The sequence below is a fragment of the Aphelocoma coerulescens genome (genome assembly GCF_041296385.1).
Source record: "Aphelocoma coerulescens isolate FSJ_1873_10779 chromosome Z unlocalized genomic scaffold, UR_Acoe_1.0 ChrZ, whole genome shotgun sequence".
Lineage (NCBI taxonomy): Eukaryota > Metazoa > Chordata > Aves > Passeriformes > Corvidae > Aphelocoma > Aphelocoma coerulescens.
Window position 1 is genome coordinate 2,457,389 of NW_027184085.1, and position 22,218 is coordinate 2,479,606.

A 22,218-nucleotide genomic window follows, 5' to 3' on the forward strand; every position below is an offset into this window, starting at 1 on the left:
GAAAAGGAAGAAATGAAGGCATACTGTGTACTGTTGCATGCTGATAGCCACATTAAAGATTCTTCTTGCCAGAATTACACAGTATCATCTGAGATGCTGCTCCTTATAAGCAGATAAAAAGTCAAGTTGAAACACCAGCTCTTACAACCCTTTCAGGGAAAGACTGACAGAAGTAGATTTGATTCCACCATGTATTACTTTGTCTGATCCTTTCTTCACCACATCAGTCCCCTGATCAGTCCCAAACCCCAGTTGTCTCAGGTTTAGTGTGTAGCAGCTTAACCAGATACCTGCTAGATTTGGACTTTTCCCTGAAAGTACCTGGGTCACAAAGAGTAGTTCTTACTCCTTCCAGGTTTATTTTCAGCATTTCTCCTTTCTCTAGGAAATAGTTTTCTCTTGTTAGACCTCCAAATCACCTGGGAAACTGAGCCAAATTGGTGCTTTATATCCCTGAAGTCCCTTCTAATGAATTCACTCACTTGTGGGATCTGCAAAAGTAACAATCTTCTGTTCAAGCAGGGCATGGTAGAGGCCACAGAACGTGGGGATCTGCTATTCTGAGCTAGTGTTGAAAAGTGTTGAAAAGATAAAAAACTAGCTTTTGTATTGTTGACCAGATGTTGACTTGTCTCTGTCAACAAATTGTTTTGAGAACAGCAGTGAAAATGCTCTTTGGAATGAAAGTGTCCACTCAGGAGAGAGGAAATACATTAGCTTTGAGCTCGTGTTTTGGAGTTTATTTAAACGCTGTCTGCACAGGAAAGGTTTAGGTACAGCTTGGACACAGAAGCCAAATTGTAGTTTGAAAACAATGGTGGCTTACCAGTGATAGTGTACAGTGAGTTCAAAACCAAACCCCCATTTCTGGTAAAATACAAAGCCTGAAGTGTGCTTCCAGGCTTCAGCTGGAGTGTTTACTGAAGGTGAAATGGTGATACATCTTGGCTGCCTCCTTCCTAATAAATTAAACGTGCCTGGGAACATTCCAGGCACCATGTCCAACTGGCTCAAAACTGCCTTGACCATACTCTTCAACACTTAGCTACTAGAGCAGGGGAGCTACATCTGAACTGCCCAGTGTGAGTGGGTCCTGATGGTGTGCGGCTCACAGACCTGGAATTGTGTGGGAGAACAGTAATTGGCATGGCCTAGTGCTGGGGAATGTCCTAGCTGCTTTCTAGCCTACATGATCGTGTTCCAGGGCCTGGAAATACTTCCAGACAAGGCTTGACTTAAGAGTACAGATGTTAGTCCTTGATTCCCCTGAAATCTTTTTGAACTAAGGCATGGAAAGGACTCTTCACACTGGATGGGATTTTGGATGCTTCAGAAAGGTAGATTTAGGAGTGAGTGATCTCTGTTTATTTTGAGGCAGTAATTCTGCACTACTAAAAATCTGTACCTCCTGTCCTACTTTCAGATGGTTTTAGTGGTGGTTAAAAAAACTTTCAGAATTCAGTCACCTTTCCAGTGCCACCTCTCAGGGATGAGTAGACATTGCCTCTGTCAGGCAATGGCTTGTGTATGAATGAAAGTACTGTGGCCTTTCATGGAAGTACTGTGTATGAAGTATGGTTTTTAGGGTTGTGAGGAATTTTATTTTGATCTGGTGCGCGTGTGTGTGAATATTAAGTGTCTTGATTTATTGCACCTTGTAGGCAATGGATCTTTTATGTCAGCAGGAAGTGGAGAAACCTCTTTATTTCTTTGGATGTTTCTTCCAGCAAACAGTAAAAGCTTTGTTGAGCTGACTTTATTGATTATATAAAATGATTTCCTGCAGGCTCTTCTGTGTTTGATTGTGCATTATTGGAGTTTAAGTATAGTTCTAGTGTAGATGAGCCAGTAAAACACTGATACTAATCCCAGCTCTAAGCAGATACGCGTCCCAGAAGATAGCACGTCGTGTAAACCAATGACTATTGGAGCAGTTTTGCTGCCTTAACTGATCACTTTTCCGTGCCTCCTGGCCTGTCCTTCCTCCATGGTGTTTCGAGCTTCATTCCAAGCTGTGGCTCTGTCACACAGTCCACTTCACGATACTGTTTGTCTTTCTGTAGGTTGTGGAATATGCTGTCAGCTTTGATAGTTTGAATATTTATAGAGAGAAGAGGTTAGCAATATAAAATACTGTTCCTGTTTGTTGTGTTTTGTCAAGGGCTATGCAATTTTCCTTCTGCACCTACTGTCTTAAAAGCCTTGTGAACCAAATGCATGGCCTTTCATGCTTACACCAGTGATGCACCCCACAGTTTTGGGAACGTGTAATCTTTGTGACAGTGTCAGCTTTGGAGCACTGCTTTGTATGAAGGATCCATTGCTCAAAGGTAGTGAGCTGTCAGAGCTCACTGTGTCAATTAATATGCAGCAGGCTTTGTGTCTGCTGATTGTTCTTCTAATTGCATGTACAGGATGATCTGTCTTACCAGCAGTAGTGGTGCATATTTAAGGACACAGTACAGTGCCAAGATGCTCCCTGGTGTCCCACAGGCTGCCCATGTGTCTTCAGGGCAACTACTTCAATCCTTGCAAAGCTTCTGGTGGCCCACTGTTCTTTCAGCATCTTAGGAACGTGGAAAAGAGAGGCTATAGGCTCTGCTGGTGCAGCTATGGGCAGGATCCCTCTTTGCCCACTCGTTCTGGAGAGCTGTGATGCTGCTTGTGTCCGACATGGATGCAACTTGTTCAGGATGGTTGGCTTTCATGAAGAGCTGGATCTATGCCAGAGAATGGGCCTTCATCTCTGGCTCTCTGCTGCTCTCTGCTAGGCAGTCATCTAGTACAAGATTTTACTATTTTACTTGTGTCTATAATCAGTAAAATATCAAAAGGCTGCATTTTATTTAACATATTTATTTGTGATAAATGCAGGCCATTGCCACCCACAATTACATTCTCACTTCTCCTTTGTAGTGCTTGTATAACTACAGTGAATAGAAGAGATCTGCCTGAAAAGTAACTCAAGACATGTATTTTCAGCCATATTTGTTCTGTGGTCAGATAGTCAGTTCATTGATTTGGGTTACTTCTCATTGGCATGGACATTTCAGCCTCCCTGGGATGGCATTAGAAATGAGGTGTGTGGTAGAGGCAAGAATGGAGCAAGATGCATTCATTCCCTTCACCAGTAGCCAACACTTCGGTTTTATTAGAACTCACTGTGGAGTTGAGGTGGTTGTCAGCCTTGAAAGTGGTTTAAAGTCCAGTGCTGTGCTGTCTGCTCTTTTGTTTTGCAATGCTAATGAATTTTCCCTGTGTAATGAGGAGAAATAAAAACACCAACCTCACTTTTCTTTTCTTAAGCACTCAATCCAAACTTGAATGTATTGGCTAAACTTGGTAATTTAGATTTCAGTCACAGCACTTATATTTAAAATCAGAAGTTTGGTGATCTTGGACTCTTCCTTTTGCAAATTTTTCAGGCCTGTTAATTTCAAAGGTAATGTAGCAGCCAGCCAAGCTTCAGGCTGCAAAATTAGGAAGCAGAGATTCAAGTTTCTTGTGAGTCAAATTCTCTTCATTTCTGAGGTGTGAGGTTTAGTTGTATGTTACTTCTATAAAATAAACTGTCTGTTTTCAGTGGTCACTGAGCAAGTATGTTATAGAACTGAGCTTCATTTATGCCTCTGAAAGTCTGCTGTCTCTTCACAATCCTATGTTGTTTTCTTGCTTTGTTTAAATCTTCCTCTACTTAAGTTTGTGTCTATGACTGACTATTCCTTTATCTTTGTTGTCATGATCTTCTCCTTGAACCAGTTTGGTAAAGACACAGTTGTCTTTCCTTTTCTCCTGCTTGATTTAGCGATTAAAATTATTATTCTGTAGTTGAATCTTAAAGTACTACACTGTAAAACTGTGTTAAACATTCTATGTTTTATATACTTTGTGAAAGAATATTTAGCTGTTTAATCAAGGAGAGTACAGTAAACAGTGAAGTATCACCTATAATGTGACTTCTTCAGAGTCTGAATTTTTGCTTTTTGGAATAGCAACAAATTAGTGTGTGAATGGAAAATGAGATTAATGCTGAAGTGGTGGTACTTGAACTTTAGATTGTGATGTTCAGTTTTGGATACACATGGCCTTTGTTTCAAGTCTTAGGGCAGTTTATGTTTAGAAACAAACAAAAACAAAAAAAAGGAAAAAGAAAAAAAGAAGAAAAAAGCAACCCAGAAACTACCTTTTAAAATTGAATTTTGTAAAGAACTAGGCTGAGGAAGTTTTGCGTGTTTTAAGGAACATTGCAGCTGTATCAATTATTTAAAACCTGAGAACTTGTTCACCTTTAAAAACATTTATCATTTACCTTGAATCACTTGTTCCATTTTGATAGCCTCCTTCATATAGAAAATATAGCATGAGATGTCAGTTTAAATGCCAGTCTAACAGTGCTCTATCTTCTATGTGAAAGGAAGTATTCTGTACATTTTTCCATGTTTGACATCATGGTGTTTTGAATAACCATGTTCCATATTCATATCAATTTTTTGTTTTTGTTTTCAATTTATGCACAGCACTTGCTCTGAAATTTGGGGACTGAGTACACCAAACACGATAGATCAGTGGGATACAACAGGCCTTTACAGCTTCTCTGAACAAACCAGGTGAATATTCTGCCCTCTCTCGCATCATAAAAATCTTGTGGGAGGGATTGGCTTTGGAGGGTCTGTAATGGGATGCTTTAGCTGTAAAATAGACTAAAATGATTCCTAGGCCTCTCATGGTACAGCATTTTGAAGTATTTCCTTGCCAATATAGGAATCAGTGTGTTCACAGCTGATGTTTTGACCAATGAAACTCTTAATTCTATAATTACTCCTTTTTCATGCCAGTGCTATTGAAAGAATGGGAAGACTTGTTAAATGCAAGCTCTAACATGATTTGGTATTAATATTAACAAAGTTGGAAAACTTAATTCTTTTGACCTAATCTTACAAAGTGTTTAAACTGCTTTGTATGCCACAAGCTTTCAGTTAAATCTTGCTAATTGGCTCAGATATGAGCTACTAATGAATTGTTTGTAAATTCTTTAGTAGTTAATGGTGGGCAAATTCTAAACAGGGTCTTTATTTTTTCATGTCACATTACTTGATTTGTGTATTGAGATTTGTCTCCCATCCCATAACAACCATAAACATCTGCATTTGTGTAAGCATATGCAGTCTGTCTTAAAACTAGCAAAACGTTTTCAGCTGGTAGCAAGGCAGATGAAGTGAAGAAGATAAACTGTACAGCCCTTACAAGATGTGCATTCATGTTTTTTTGCATTACTGTTATACTGCCATGTGGATCACTTGGGCAGCTGACTGCTTATAGGCTTATTTGCAGTCCTGTGGGAATTCTTATGCTTAAAACCATAAAGCATCCATGCCACAGCAAAGCCTTGAGGTGCCTTTAGCAGTGGAAGGGTCCATTAAGTGTGTGATTTTATTTTTAACAACTGTCTTCTGCATTTAAAAAAAAGTATATGAAGCAATCATTCTAAATACTTGGTTGGGTGTAAGTGGCTTTTAATGAACTCTAAATTCACTGGCAATAATTTGAACAGCTCAAAAATAAGTTGACATTGCTTGATACTATCATTTTCATTGCATTTGAAGCCTTTTACCTAGAGTATAAATGTCACTAGCAGAGTCAATGCACTGAATTCTGAGAATGAACTACCCGTGTGTGTGCGCTCTGTTGCTCGGGTGATCAAGGCAGCACGCAGTCTGTAAACGCTTCTCAACATCTTTCCCCTGCAGATCTCTCGATGGCCGTCTGCAGGTGTCTCACCGCAAGGGATTGCCACATGTCATTTACTGCCGCCTGTGGCGCTGGCCAGACCTTCACAGCCACCATGAACTTAAGGCAATTGAAAACTGTGAATATGCTTTTAATCTTAAAAAGGATGAAGTATGTGTAAACCCTTACCACTACCAGAGAGTGGAGACACCAGGTAGGAGGACTGCTTCCAACTTTCTGTTGCAGCATCTGTGTGTGCTTGTTCAGCATAATGTTTTAAATGAAAAATAAGAGAAAGGTCCTCTCTTGATAGAAGTGCAAGATTCTTACAGATATGGTTTTGAGATCATATCCCTGAAAGTTTTTAATAGTAAAGTTACTGAAAAATTCTTACAGATTTGTTTATAAACACTTCCAAGACTGCTAGCAGTTTCCAGCTGGCCAGGTGCAATTCAGACTGAATAGGACAAAAAAGTTGATTTACCTTTGCTAATGTGCTAATGTGGAATAGTATTACTTAAGGCACCCCAGGAATCCCATCTCTTCCAGTAACTAACTGTGCAAATGTAGTATTGGCAGTGCTGAGTTCCAGAAAATTCCAAAACATCTGAGGAAACTGTTAGGTGTTTTAGATTTATTTTCTTCCTTTTAGCTCACAGAATTGTGTATTTTGATTACCAATGTTTTTTGAATTTTGCCTTTCCAGTCTTGCCTCCTGTGCTTGTGCCGCGCCACACTGAGATCCTAACAGAGCTGCCGCCTCTGGATGACTATACTCATTCCATTCCTGAGAACACTAACTTTCCAGCTGGGATTGAACCACAGAGCAATTACATACCAGGTATTTTCTTAACTCCCACAGCATGTAGACAGTGTGTTCTCACGTTGTGCCACTGGAACAAAGATGGTCATTTCATCCTTGTAAGTGATCAAATTAATTGAAATACGCACCAGTAAATTAGATTTAGTTGATTTTGTGTATTAATTCCAATGGAAATACCTAAACACTGTTGTTTGCAGAACGTGATCCTGTGTGAAACCTTATTGCTGTCATTTCACAATAGCTTACTTGGTTTCATTAGCTTATTTAAGATTCAGAATGCTAATAAGTGCAAAGTAGATCTTCACCTTATGCTTTAAGCCTCTTTCACAAACATACAGGGGTTGCCAAATGCTGTGCATTGGAGGTTGAGTAATTAACTGATGCTCGATCTCATCATATGTAATATGTGGAGAAAACCTTTAAGTTGCAAAGCAGTGACTTAATTGATCTGTAGTTCACATCAGTAATGGTCTGCTTTAGCTTTTTGGTACTATTGTGTGCATACAGTTTTGTCTTTTTGGTATGAAAGAACAACCTAACAATATTGAACTATTAAAGAATTTCTCCTCCCCCTCTTTGGCCCTTTTTCCACCCCAGAACAAGCACCAATGCTAATCTGCTGCACCCAAAACCTTGTTAACCCTCATTGAAACATAAAATCAGTGACCTTTGTTTCCTGCCCCAGCTTCCTGTTCCTATCTCTTCAGGAAGTCGCCTGGAGTGTAAAACCAAGTAAAGCTGAAGTTTGCTCATAAATGTTTAATGCATTCATTCATGTTACAAATAAGCTGAAAATTCACATCTGGAATCTCTGAAAGAATGAGATGACTGCCCCAAAACTCAAATATGTGCGATGTAAAAATTGTACCTACAGGTGTTAAGCAGAATGTTGCTTGTGTTTTCTTTAAATATATCCAAGAGTTGAAATGGCATTAGACAATCAATTAATTTGACCTTTCTGTTTAATTTTGGCCACATCTGTTGCCACCTTTGTAGAGCAATTTAAGGTGCTAGAAGTTGGTGTTGCTTTCTTGTGTGTACTTTTTTGACTGAAACTGAGGGGTTTTGATAACAATTGCAAGCAACTTACTGGAAAGCCACCTTTTGTAAATCCAGTACTATGGAAATGAGCTAAAGTAGTTATTTCCAGGAAGTTTGCCCAGGGTGATTGTAGGAATTCACATGATCTTCACATATTTATGCAGGTGATGCCATGAAGGTTTTTTGCCTTTTCTTTTATACCCCTGTTATACCTTTTTATAGCTTCTGTATTCCTAGTGCTTTTTGCCTACATTCTTGGACTTGTTTGTCAAGCTGAGAGACTAAACACTTTAGAGGCTTTTTAGGTAGGGGTTAGTGTGCCCCAGACCCCAAGGTCCTCTCCAGAACACATGCTGTAAACTAAGATAGAACTATCATGGAGAAGGCTCCTTGGGGAGGGGGTGGCTCATTCAAGCCTCTCATTGGGGAATTTTTATAGGTATGCTAATTAGTAACACCTATAACATTATACCCAATCTTTTGGGGATGTGCATTCGACCTGGACATAGTGCACCTAAGGATCCTTAAAATAAATACCAAGGTAAAATCCCTTTTTCCCTTCTAACTGTGTTTGACTCTTGATTTTAAGACCAGGAGAAGGCATCACAGGTAACCACACCTCCTTCTCTTTGTCACTGACACCCTCCTTGTGCTCATATCGTGGTATCTTACTTTATTTGACCTTGCTGACTTAATCCGGAACGCTTGGCTGGGTTCTGATAAGCCTTATTTCCTTGACAGCCTTCTTCAGAGAACGGTTTTCTTTAGCGGTAGGGCAGGCTCACATCTGGTAGCTTTGCACCCCAGTCCTGTCTCAGTACTTGATCTGCAAGAGAGCTTGGTGATCATGAAAGGTGCAGGATGGCCTTTGGGAGCTGTGTGTTCCAGCTCAGGTTCTGGATGGGCTGAGCTGCATTGTCCACACTTCTGGCAGCGCTCAAGCTCTATTACAAATTTTTAGTACCCCACCTGAGTGTTCCTTTCCAGCTGTGTGGTGCTCAACCTCTGACCCTAAACTATTAATAGTACTAGGTGGAGTAAATCTTCTCTGTTCAGGCAGAGGCTAGACATGGAAAATAATCTGTGCCAGAGAGCCTAGATTAGCAGCTGGAAACAGGAGTCATGGGCTGGACTGGAAATGTGTATTGACTTTGTGCCACAGCTGTGGGCTTAACTATAGTGAATGATTTGGAGAAGGGTGGAGTCCCTTTTATCACAATGAATGCTGTAAAAATCTTCAAAATGGGTATGATTTTTGTTATCATATTTCTTACTAGTGAAGATTTCCCTTAATTGTCCTTTTAAATTCTCAGTTGAATTTTGTCACATCTATATTTAGCACACAGGATGAATCAAAGATAAAATTCTCTCAGTTCATTTTAATTTAATCAACTGCCTTAATCTAGTTTCCTCTCACTAGTTTCCTTCTGATCTCATGATATTGCAGTACATCTCAGACATGATGTTTGTTAAAATTTTATTTTATTTCTTAAGCAAAAAGGCTTTATCTTTAAATTTCTGCTGTTTGGCAATAATGTAATTAAAGGTGTTTAATCCTTGGAAGTTTCAGAGACAATTCTAAAGCGATTGTAGAGATAGTTAGCTTCAAACACTTTCACTAAAGAAACGCAGGTTCTGCCTTTAATATGTAGGAAAAGACATTTGCCCAGTTCAAAGAAAATTATTTCCTGAAAGGCAGTTGGTTAACTCGTTATCTGGATTACAAAGAATATTTGAATGGAGAAAAGGAACATACATACTCTCCTGGGTTTTGAAGATATTTCTGAGGAATTAGACACAGTTTCTGGTATCAGAACACTTCAAAGTTGGTACTGAGTTTACTTTGGTCTGTGAAATTCTGTCTTTAAAGAAAACTAGTTAAAAGAATTAATGGTAGTTTTAATAGAATTTAGAAGTATTAGTAGTAGTAATAGAACTTATGCAATGTTCTAAATTAATATAGTTATAAATGAGTCAAATCAGCTATTGGGTATTGAAGAAATACGTGTTTGGGGACTGAACTGAAAAATAACCTTTAAATCTAACAACTTCAGTAAGGTGTGGGAGGGTATCTGATCTGATGGTTATCTATATAAAGACAGCTCACATTTTTTGTGGAAGTCACTGGATGGTTTTTTTCATTTGTAATTCTGCTAAATACTAAATATGAAAGCTGTTGATCACAATTGCAAAATTGTTACTCATTGTAGTGACAGTATCTTGTCTTAAATGGAGCAAACAAGGATTCTGGTAATTATATAACACATTTGAGCAGTTGAGTGACATACAAGTGAAGATACATTTTACATACCAATAAGGCAGATAATGTGTTTGAAGTCCTACTTGAAGGAAAAAGAGACAGCAAAATGACATTCTGATTCAGTGTTCAGGTGTTACAGAGCTCATGAAGATGTGATGGCAAAATGCACAAGAGTTAAATCTTACAGAAGTTTTGCCAGTCATTCTACAAATCGATGGATTTTCCTTTTTTTAATAGAAACACCTCCTCCAGGATATATCAGTGAAGATGGAGAAACAAGTGACCAGCAGCTGAACCAAAGCATGGATACAGGTAACATTTATTTTTCATTACTTTCCAGGCTTTGGATTACTAGCTGTGATTCCTCTGCATAGGAGCATGAATTCAGCCCAAAAGATGGTCACAGTTTTCCTCTGTAAAACCTGGTGTTTTCTGCTTAAAATACCCCTTTCAGTCTTTAATGAACAAAACAACTTTTTGCCAGAGAAATGCTTTTAAAACATTCTGTGACATATTAAGTATATTACATTTGTTTCGTAACAGAAGTATACAAGTCTAATTAAGACTTCACCAGAAAGCCTTAAAATAGATTTTAATAGCTAATTGGTTTCAACCATTCCCCAGTAAACAGGTTCATTGAAGCAAAATGTTTGTTGGCCTAAACAAGTTACAGACAATCTGTGTTCTGAGAACCTGTCAAACTTACCACTTCAGCCATTAATTCTTGCATGGAAGGTTCTGTGGCAAAAGTAGCAGCATTTGTGCCTTTGTATGTAAGAGTTTCTAGATAATGTTGTTGACCTTAGACTTGGACAAAGCACAGTTAATGTGCTGGGTAAGAACCTCCTGCTGAGTGTTGGCAGACATGAGTGTGCTTGGTTAGCTAATGTTAGCAACCATTTTCAGCAAGTTGGAATCAGCTGCACCAGTTTCTGTAAGAACTGCAATATTTTCCCACTTATGTGACAATAAATACCTTAATTAAAACAGCCTGACATCAGCAGTCACTGTAGGAATGTTTCTGTGAAAGTCTCTCTGTATTTTGCTGCCTTGTATGCAAATTGTATTGTAGGGTTCATGTTTTTCTGAGTTTTTAATTCCTCCTTCTGGGAAAGAATTATTTCCTCAAATGAGGAAATCTAGCTTGCTCTTTTCTGGAGATCGTAGAATCGTAAATTACAGAATGGTTTGGGATAAAAGGTACCTTAGAGACCCTCTCTTTCCACCAGGGACACCTTGCACTACCCCATGTTGCTCCAAGCCCTGTCCAGCCTGGCCTTGGACACTTCCAGGTATGGGGCAGCCACAGCTTCTCTGGGAAACCTGTACCAGGGCCTCACCATCCTCAGCATAAAGATTTTTTTCCCAATATCTAATCTAAATTTCTCCTCTTTCAGTTTGAAGCCTTTCCCTCTTGTTCTGTCACCATCTACTCTTGTAAACAGTCCCTTTCCAACTTTCTTGAAGGCTCCCTTCAGATACTGGAAGGTCTTTCTCAAGATAAACTTTCTCCTTTGAGAACAGATATGTCTTCTCTCATCCTCTTTCTTACCTGCTTTTTCACTGAATTTGGGAAGAGACTACCTTCTCACTGGATAAGTGCATAAATAATGTTAGAGTGTGCACAAAGTGAGATTTCTACCAAATACAATGCTAAGTTAATTGAGTCTTTATGAGGAGGGGTGGGTTCTCAGAGGTCTGGAAAATTGAATGAAATCCTAATTCAGAGTAAGTGTGTGATATTCCAGAAAACTGAGGTTTCTTACTCTGAAAAACTTAAATGTAAACCTGATTTAGATAATGGTTATGCCTACTGATCTGAAATAGTGAAAACCATTTGCTCTGAAACCTGTCTGTCTTGCTTCAACAGGATCTCCGGCAGAGCTGTCTCCTAGTACTCTCTCTCCAGTTAATCATAGCCTGGGTAAGCTGGAAATACTTACAATTATTTCTCTATGTGTGGTGACACTTCATTATATATGTAATTACTTTAAAAGTGAAAATGCACTGTAAGAAATTAAGGGCTATATTAAGAGGTGACTTGTTGGGTTGGCTTCCTGATGTTAAGTATGATGGGGCTGGGTTAATCACTTGTTAACAATTACTGTGTTTCTGTACCTGTTGAGCTCCTAGCAAAGAGAAAGAGTGATATCTTTGTGTGTGCAGGAATTGCATTTATAAAATGAATAGCTTAAAGGATGTTTGCCTGTCCATAATGCTGGCTAGACTTGCTGTCTCCCTTGTGTGTGTGCTCTGCTGCTCTTCTCATGTACTGTTTCACCTATAACCACAGCACAGTTGTTGCTCCCACATTAGTAGCCCACCTGCTTTGATCCGGTGCCATTGCTGTGTGTCTGTGTAAGTGCCTCAGGAAGATCAGATTGCCATGGGTTTGTTTAAGGAATGGTGACAGGATGTGACAGGAAAATGCTGTTCAGAACACTGAGTAAGTAATTAGGGTAGGTAAAAAGGGGAAGCAGTGAAGAAAAGACTGGAGATACACTGGGAAGATACTGCACTCTAGCAGGGGACAATGAAGTATCTCAGAACTACCTTTATCAAAGAGATAGTGTAATACAAAAGAACGTGATTTTCATATTTTTTTTTCCTTTTTGTTGTTCAGTGTTTGATAGTTTAATCTTTTCTTTAATGCTGCCAGAATGTTTGCAAGCTATAGAAAAGGCAACAGGAATGTCTCAACGTCTGATGCTCAGAGCACCATTAGCTTAATCATTTTGCCGAGCAAAATGCAAGTACTGAACTAAATGAGCTGTGGTCAGATTAGATCACCCCTTCTTCCCCTCCTCCTTCCCTTGTGTGGAAGATTGAATTCCATTCTGTTTACTGGAGTAGGTAAAAAGGACAGCAAGCAAAATATAGTTTAAGTAGTTTGAGGAGACTACTGCTTTCATTTCTGGGAGAGACAAATAGCAGGGTAGATCGATCTACATTCAGCCTCAAAATCTGTGTTAAGCTTGGTTTTTAAAATTTTTTTTTAGACTTGCAACCAGTTACTTACTCGGAGCCTGCGTTTTGGTGTTCAATAGCATATTATGAATTGAATCAAAGAGTGGGAGAAACCTTCCATGCGTCTCAGCCTTCCCTGACTGTAGATGGCTTTACAGATCCATCAAATTCAGAGCGATTTTGTCTAGGTCTGCTTTCCAATGTAAACAGAAATGCTACAGTGGAAATGACAAGGCGACATATAGGTAAAGATCTCTGATCTTTTAACTATTTAATTTCATTTTGTTGGTTAAATTATCTGGAGTGATCCAGGTAGGATGTGTGTTGGGTTCCTTTCACCCTTGTGCAGCCAGCCATCAGCCTTATATTGTATCTCAGGGCTTGTCAAGGATAGTTTGGTCTCTCTGGCTGAGAACAGAAGTGGAAAGACACAGAGTCACTGCTTCTGAAATTAGGGAGAAATGTAGCATCCTCTGCCACTGAAGCCAGTTTGAATTGGGAAGAGATGTAGTGATGTCTGGAGCTGAAAGGAGCTGCCTTTCCTCACTCAGTAGCCCCTAAGCTGGTGGCAGCAGCAGTCACACAGCTGTCATGCTGAGAGCAACACAGGAGGAAGCCACTGTTGTATGGCATTCCTGTTGCTCATGTTGCTGTTCTTGCCTTCTGGAAAATGATGGTGCACCAAAGCATCCTGGGGGGCAGATTCTTGGGTCCCAGGCTCCTCAATGTGCTGCTCCGCCCTGGGCAGCATTTATATTCAGAATTGAAATTTAAGCTTTAATTACAAAATATTAACATGTTGCTTAGTTTATTGTAGTTTATAAAATGCAGAATGGACACTGACAGGATGAAATTCTGAATTCTTTTCTGAAATGGGAAAAGCGGCTATTGAGAAAAAACTGTTGTTGAGAGCACATTGTTTTGACATGATTAAGATTTTCTTTGTAATAGTTAGTCAAGAATGTTGTTTTCCACAACTCAGTGTCTTGACTTTGGGTTCTTCAGTAAACTACCTTCATTCTTTTTTTTTTTTCTGGATACTTTCATTAGCAACATTTACGAGATTTTGTTGTTGTTGTTGTTTTTACTTTCAGTAAAATTTCAACCTCTTCAGTAGAACTGATACCTTTTATGCCAAATCCAACTGCCAAATCCAAATGCTCGTCTAATAAAATTTTACATGTGCAGAAACGCAGGCTGTGCCTGTGCTGACTGGTCAAAATGATCAATGATGATGAAAAGCAAAAATCTCATGAGCCCTCACTCTTTGATAGAGGAGCTCACATTTTGTTTGAAAAATTGTTTTAACAAAAAAGGCAAATGGAAACTATGGGCTATAAAGGGTCTGTTAATTATAAATAGTTCTCTCTGGGAGATCAATTGCACATTATTTACTTTCTGCTAGAAATAAACCACGCAGATTTTTTTCCACTCAGAGGGACAGAACAAAATAACAATTTAAAAGTGGACAACTGGGGTTTTTTTTTCTCAGGTTTGGTTTTTTTTTTGTAATAGGGCTAAATGAAATCATACTGGTTTTGTACGGGGGAGTATGCAGTAGGTTGTGAAACTGTGGGTGCATGTAAGCAGAGAGTATTGCAGTGGTGATCTTGTGTTTTCTCTTTTGACCATAGTGGCCTGTGCTGCTTCACATACAATGCTTTAATATTAGCACAAGTTTTAATTCTGTTTTAATGAACACTGCTTCTGAGCTTGGATTTCATTACAAGCCATTATTTGGCTGGAAAATTCTCTTTCACTTTTGACCAAAAATAATTCTGCTTCTCCTTCATATATTGTGCATTCATGGGAGAAAAGTGCAACTTAATTGTGTTCTGCTCCTGCTACAGCTGTCAGCACAGCAGTGAGGTCCTGTAGATAATTGATTTCTGTTTTTGTTGTAAAGAAAAACCTTGGCCTTCTCTGAAAAATAAACTCCCTTTTTCCCTAATCTGCTAGTGTCATATCATAAGTAGAGTTCCTTTGGATTTTGCTACAGGCAGGGGAGTGCGTCTGTATTACATTGGCGGAGAAGTTTTTGCCGAGTGCCTGAGTGATAGCGCGATCTTCGTTCAGAGCCCCAACTGTAATCAAAGATACGGCTGGCATCCTGCAACTGTGTGCAAAATTCCACCAGGTTAGCAGCCTACCAAAAGTCTCGTGTGAAAGTACCCAGTGGAGTTATTCACTGAAGGACATTTGCGTTCCTTTTTTGTAATTTCTTCATTGATTCAGTCTTCTGTGTAGCAAACACAAGTGTATTCACTAACTGTACCTTTTTGACTCTTCATAGGATGCAATCTAAAAATCTTTAATAACCAAGAATTTGCTGCTCTTCTGGCTCAATCTGTGAATCAGGGCTTTGAAGCAGTTTATCAGCTTACTAGAATGTGTACCATAAGAATGAGCTTTGTTAAAGGATGGGGGGCTGAATACAGGTAAGAAAAGAAAACCCTTTGTTCTTAAATTTACAGTTAGTAATTTTTGTTTTTTCACTAGTATACCACTTCTGTCTGGCTTAAAAGCCATACAGAATACTTACACACTTCTTGCTGCTATTGTGGATATGCTGTCTGCAAATTGAACCCATATTTTCCTTTTTTGTCTCCCTCAGCCATGGAACTGCTAAGTTACAAAGTCCATAAACTGATTTTAGTGTTGCATTGAAGCCAACTGTTGAGCAAGGAATGTTGTCAAAGTTCCGTTCCCTTGCTCAGTCCTGCTGTCTTGCATGTTGTGGTGAAATCCATGACAACATCTTGAAGTTTCACAGTTTGTGCTGTGAGATTATTTGCTGTTTGTTAGACCTGCAGTCATTCTGGTATCTGTCCTGTTCTGCATGTAGCATGAGTTCCTTAGGTTGTGATGCAGGATGGGGTCGGTGGTATCCAACTGAGAGACTTGCAGTGCCTGTTGCAGAATGAAATAGCTGGAGAGCATGCATCTAAGGGATGGCAAGTATTTTGGAACTTGTAGTGGAAAAAGCTTTGCAGGAGTAAGATGACTGTGTTTATGTAGTAAAACTTCTAAAAACAGTTCTTTGAGTGGAAAAAATAGCACTCTATCTGCTTTTGAATAGATTCCAATTGTATTCTCTATTAGCACAAATAAAAAGCTGTAGTTGAAGACAGTGCCTGTTTTTAATGTAGTATGGAAATTCAGGAAGAAAAGGAATTGACTTCTAACTGAGCAGTTTTAAAGATTTCATTATTTTGGAGAGCTAGAACTGTGGTTTTAAACAAATCTCTTAAACCTCTCTAGAAACTGTCCTCTGAAAGAATGAAGTCTGACCTGTCAGTACCCTAATGCAATACATAATGATTTTTTTATGCCATATAATTTCTGAAGTTGAATAATGGCATGTAGGCTCCACTTGGGTTGATTCCTTTATCTGCTCTTGAAATACATACATGTAAATAGCAGTGTCAGTATGTGGGGGAGGTTTCTCAGCTAAATGAAGCCAACTTTGTAATAGTCTAATGAGATGAAATGAGAAATTTGAGTAATGGAATAAATTGGTACCTCTTTGTTAGGAAGAGGTACACAAAAAAATCTGGCTCAGGTTTAAAGAGCTATTGGATTTGGCTCTGAAGGAGCATGTATACACTTAGGCATAATTAAATACAACATTCAAATCTGAGCAGAAGAAAGGCTTAATCAGGCAGATTATATAGAGGCATCTTGAAGTGAACAGAGTGTAAGTGCTGGTTTAAAACTGTGGGGAGGCTTTTGTTAAAGTTACTTCTGAGTGGGGAGAATGTTGTTGGTTGGTCTATAAACTGTAGACCATAGGATTGAAAAAGTGCAAAATAGCACAAAAACTGGATGCTGAGTAATACTGAACTAGTTCCTTTGCACCTCTCTTTTTCATGATGCTAATAAATTACTGATACACAAAGCTTGTAAATATGCTGCAGTTGAGATTAGAGCAAGAAGAGGTAGCTCCAGCAAACTCAACCTTGAATTTAAATTAACGTACTTGTCAAAATGGACAAAAGAACACTGTAAACCCCATCACTCTTGTTAAAACCTCCGTGCTTCGTTATTATGTGAAAAAGTGTTTCTCATAGAACAGGCTTGGGCAAAGGCAAAGCATTGCTTGCACTTTAGGCATATGTGCATAAATGTGCAGGTATGGGAAGGTAATACATTTTATAGGCTTGGTAGACAAAATACCTTACAAAGCTTTTTGCTGTGTCACATGTTGGCCCAAATTGGGGATGGTAGAAGTTTAGAAGTTCAGAAGTGTTCATGTTAGTGCAGGAACTATCCAGTTTAGATAGTTTTAGAGAAAGTTCAGTAGAGGTAATTAGTGATCTTTGAACTGGAAATCTGTGCGCTGAAGAAGCTGAGTTTTTAGCTTTTAGATGGTTGCTTAGTGACTGTCAGTATTTAATCAATTTTTACCAGCCTAGTGCAAAGCCAGGGTTGTTGAACAGAACCAGTTGTAAAATTTTGAGGAAGTTGTTGTGAAATACATTGTAGGGGAGTTTACAGTGGTGGAATAATGAACTTCCTTTTTTGGGAGAGAATTCAAGAGTAAATGGAATTATATTTCCTGTGGTTTAGATTTGTTTCTCTGTTGTATCACTTTGTTCTGGCATAGGCATTTGGGGCTAAGATAACTGTTTTGTAGAGTGCTGAAAGAGCACAGGCCCCAGCTGCTGTCTTCTCCTAGAAAATGTGAAACTTTTGAAATCAATCTTCACTGTCTTAATCTTTCTGCCTTTTCAGTTCCTCTGTTTATATAAACAGCTTTTCTTAAAGCAAAGGACTTCAGTGCCGACAGTAAAAATGAAGGAGCTGGATTTGTGTCTGACTAATCTGCTGCCTTTGAATCTTGGGATAGCTGGAATTACAAGGAAAAACTGGCTTAGCAACAACAGTCTTGCCAATCTAGTTAGGGAAAACTCCCATGCCTGGAGTGGGTGCAGTGAAATAACAGGATTTCTCAGTCAGAGTATGTCCAATACTGATTTCTTTACTTTGGAGATGAGAAGGAGGATGTTTGAATAACAGGTCTCTGAAACAAAGGAACATGGGAGAGAGAATGAAGCTTTCATGGTTGTCAGTCCTTCAGCTTTACTGGAAGTTGCTATATGGTGTTTAATTAAGGGCTTCTATTGTGGAAAATTATGGGCAAGTTAGTATAGAAGACAAGAGAAACACAATTTCTGCTTCAGTTGTTTGTGTGAGGATGTTACAGTACAAAACACATACAGAAGTGTAAGATTACAGGAAATCAGAGATAAAGTTTGGTGTTCTTTTGCGATACCATCAGTTAGCAGAGTATAACCACACACTGTGTTTTGATACAGTGTTTCTGACAATATCTACCAATTTTCTTATACATTTATCATGTCATTTGCCCCAAAAAGCCAGACCTTATGATCACCATAGCATTGTGCTATTTGGCCACCTGACAATGCAGAGCCAAGGGTTTTTATTCTGTATTTCTCAGTAGCTGTCTGTAAAATTCAAATCCAGTTACGCATGCAGACTCTTGGAAGGTTGAGATACAGCTGCACACAGTTGTTTGTGGTATGAACACTGCATTGGTTGGACAACCTTCACTTCTGAATTTCCTTTTAGAAGTAAGGTGCTTGGTGTGGCACTTGAAGGAAATACTGCTGTTACTATTCTCCAGAGTGGAATATTCTCTTGATGTATTATGGACAAACATGTAATTATTGATGTGTCTTACATATGTGAAGTGCTTTGGAGTTTTGAGGCTTTTTTTTTTTTTTCTGGAAAAAGTTTAGTAACAGTTATAATAATGGTTGCAGTTTTTTATATCTCTGTTTTTTCTCTGAAATGTATTTATTCATATGATGCAGAATTTGTGGCAGCTGAACCTGCTTTTTGGCTGTAGTGGGTTGACTCTGGCTGGATTCCAGGCAGCCACCAAAGCAGCTCTCTCACTCCCTTCCACAGCTGGACAGGGGAGAGAAAATGTAGCGGAATGGTCGTGAGTTGAGATAAGGACCGTGAGAGATCCCTCACCAAATATCATCGTGGGAAAAACAGACTTGAATCAGAGTTATTGAATGAATTTATTGCTAACATAATCAGAGCAAGATAATGAGAAGTAAAATAAGACTTTAAGCACCTTCCCCTCCTTGCCAGCTCTTCCTCCTCCCCCAGCTGTGAAGGGAGGTAGGAATGGATGTCATGGTCAGTTCCTCACATGTTGTTCCTGCCACTGCTTAGGGAGGAGTTGGAATCCTTCTCCTGCTCCAGCTTGAGGTCCCTGCCATGGGGGACAGTTTCACATGAACTTCTCTGGTGTGAATCTGTCCCATGGGCAACAATTCACCATGAACTTCTGCAGCGTGGGTCACTGTTCCAAAGGGTGCAGCCTGCTGTCCAAAGGACAGGCTGCTCCAGCATGGGCTTCCCTCTGGGTCACAGCCTCCTCTCAGGCATCCCCCTGCTCTGGCATGGGCTCCTCCAGGGGCTGCAGGTGCATCTCTGCATCCTGGTGCCCTCCATGGCCTCAGGGGCACAGCTGCCTCACCATGGGCTGCACCAGGGGCTGCAGGGGAATCTCAGCTCTGGCACCTGGACCAGCTCCTGCCCCTCCTCTTGGCCTGACCTTGGTGTCTGCAGAGATGTTCCTCTCACATGTTCTCACCCCTCTCTTCTCTGGCCACAATTACAACCAAGCAACAACTTTATTTTCTTCTTAAATTGGTGTCCCAGAGGCATCACCATTCCTAACTGGCCCAGACTTGACCAGCAGCACGTCCATCTTTGCAGCTGCCAAGGATGGACTCTGCCAGACATGGAGGAAGCTTCTGGCAGCTTCTCACAGAAGCCACCCCTGCAACTGCCAAAACCTGGCCACACCAACCCAGTACAGTGACTTTTCCCTATTCTTTGTTTTCTAGGCGGCAGACAGTAACAAGCACTCCTTGCTGGATTGAGCTTCACCTGAACGGGCCTCTACAGTGGCTGGACAAAGTATTGACTCAGATGGGCTCCCCTTCAGTTCGCTGCTCCAGCATGTCCTAAAACTCTCCTCTGTCACCAGTGGGCTAAAAATCGAGTCCAGTCAACAGACTTAATATAACAGCTCGTCTGTCGTAGTATTTGTGTGTGGTCCCCATGAACTGTTTACTATCTAAAAAGGTTTTTTAAAAAGAAAAAAAAAAAAAGAAAATGGAAAAAAAAAAGAAAAGAAAAAAAAAAGAAAAAACAGCACTTGAGGTCTCATCAGTTAAAGCACCTTGTGGATTCTGTTTCCTATACTCTGATACTAGATGAAAATTTAGTGTATAGAAAAGCCTTCTTCAGAAAGAAGGGACAGTTCTAAAGACTCTTTAATGGTGTTTTTTATTGGGTATATAATTGAGTGTCCTAATGGTTATCAATAACATGAATAGCTAAGTATATATACAGATAATGTATCACGATCTCAAATATCATGGTATTGTGCTGTTCTACATTTTAGTTCCCATTAATAGTCATTTTGGTTTTTTGATTGGGGCAAGTATCCCATAAAATTCCAAGACTTTGCTCCCTTATTCTTTTATATTTTTTTTATATAAGCAAGTTTTCAAGTTGTCCTAATCATAAAAAGACTTTCCTTATAGAAAAGCTTAATTTTTTGCTGCGTTCTTAACAAAAAAGAAAGTCCCTCCATTGGAAGGGAAAGAAACGTCTTGAGATTCATCTGTGAAGGCTTAAGACACTTTATATACTTAATGGGGCCTAAAGTGAATTCATATTAAAAATTCTGAGTATCCATCACACTAGCAGTTACTTTTTGATACCCATCTGAGTTGATGCATCTGTTGCCAGCAGTATTGCTGGCAGTGCTGTAATTTGGGACTTTTTTTGTACCTTGAATCATTGAAATGAGTGGTTTTTCTCATGGAATGGGAATTTACCATGGCTTTGGATATTTGATTAAGTGCACAAGGTTATTGGCTTAAACCTTACCTCTGTATTTTTTTCATTGAATAAGTCTTACCCCTTCCTATCTGTATTTTTTTTCATTTTTTTCATATGTCACTAAAAATAATGGGGTTTAGTTTTTGGAGCCATATACCTTGAGAAATCATTTCCTGGGGTAAGCTAGACTCTTTTTGTTTAGGTTTTAAATAGATGCAGCTTCTTAACATATTTCAGTAACAGAATTTAAATTTCTTATCTGAGTCGCTTCTATAGTTTACTTACACACCAGATCATATGCATTCATTATGTCATAATGGGCCTTGTTATTAAAAGTAGTTGCTTCTGCAAAACCTCTAGGATAGTGGTTGCTGAGGTATGACCAGCAAAGGAGGACTTCCAGGTTCTTCATGACAGTGCATGTTATTGTGAACCCTTGGACACTACAGCTGCACCATATTAAAAATATTCTGAAATATATTCTACAAATAAGTCTGGGTTGGGGCTGGGTTGGGAAACTGTATAGAAGGGTTATTCTGACTTGAAAAATACACATCTTACTAACAATCTTGTGATCTAGCTGTCTGTCATTCTTTTGTTATTGTGGCAGTAGCAGGATTGCCTTTGTCTGTTTTTTTCTATTGTTTCATCAATTACACTAGTTCTGTACTTCGTAAGTACAGCTAGTGATAACTTAGCTTTGAGAACAAAAATGTGGCCAGTGTTACAGCTTTTAATCACTTGACTGAATTGATGATAGTGATGGATATTTTTATGCCATAATGACTAGGGCATAGAAGCAATACCAAAAATCAAGCCTTGAAAAAGTGGGCCAGACACCTTTCAAAAATTGGCGAAGCAGTTACCAGTTTGTGCTAGTTTTACCAGTAGACTAATGTATTGGTAGAACTTGTGAACCTAAGAGATAAGCTTCATGCGTGTTGCATTTGCCTAATATGTGAATACACTAATAAAAGTTTTAATTCTCACAATGGCTGTTTGGTTTTTTGTTGTTTGGTTTTTTTTAAATTAATTAATTGCTGTCTGTATTTTTTTTGTTGAAGGTTAGAAGTTACCCTAACCCACCCAGATAAATGACACAAGTGTCCTGCATGTGGTGGGTGGAAAGGTAGAGTTTAGATATTAATACCACTTTCCATGCAGCTGTTGTGGAGGTTCTGGGTCTGTGTGTGTTTGGTGGTGCAGACTCCTACTCCTGATGGAGTTTATTAAAGCAGTTGCTTTTCCCTGCCACAATCAAATTGCATCCTACTATCTCCGGTGTTTACTTTCACCTTTGAGACAGATAAGAGCAAGTTGTCTGGGTCAGACTCACATTTTTGAGCAGGTTGCAGCTTGAATCAGTTGGGTGGCCTAATTCTCTGGTCTCCTTGCTGTGGATTTCTGAATCTGCCTAGCACTGTGGCAGTGTTAGTTGCTTTGCCTTGAACATTGTAGTAATCTTGACTCTGCCTCCTCTTGTGGTGGGCACTTCCAAGGAGAG

At 39.3% G+C, this 22,218-nt stretch overlaps 1 protein-coding gene across 6 annotated transcripts in view; it reads left to right on the top strand.

Moving 5' to 3' along the window:
- Positions 1–21,706, top strand: part of SMAD2 (SMAD family member 2) — a 50,487-nt gene extending 28,781 nt beyond the window's left edge. For 2 of the 6 annotated variants that reach the window (XM_069001017.1, XM_069001020.1), the window contains 10 exons: positions 4,518–4,607; positions 5,748–5,941; positions 6,434–6,568; positions 10,089–10,163; positions 11,081–11,143; positions 11,722–11,775; positions 12,851–13,063; positions 14,818–14,955; positions 15,112–15,256; positions 19,709–21,706. In XM_069001017.1, coding sequence (XP_068857118.1) covers positions 4,518–4,607; positions 5,748–5,941; positions 6,434–6,568; positions 10,089–10,163; positions 11,081–11,143; positions 11,722–11,775; positions 12,851–13,063; positions 14,818–14,955; positions 15,112–15,256; positions 19,709–19,832 — 1,231 coding nt within the window. In that variant the 3' untranslated portion in view covers positions 19,833–21,706. The remainder of the gene's footprint in view (positions 1–4,517; positions 4,608–5,747; positions 5,942–6,433; positions 6,569–10,088; positions 10,164–11,080; positions 11,144–11,721; positions 11,776–12,850; positions 13,064–14,817; positions 14,956–15,111; positions 15,257–19,708) is intronic. The other 4 variants (XM_069001022.1, XM_069001018.1, XM_069001023.1 and 1 more) reach the window with 4 other exon arrangements.
- The last annotated feature ends 512 nt before the right edge of the window (positions 21,707–22,218 follow it).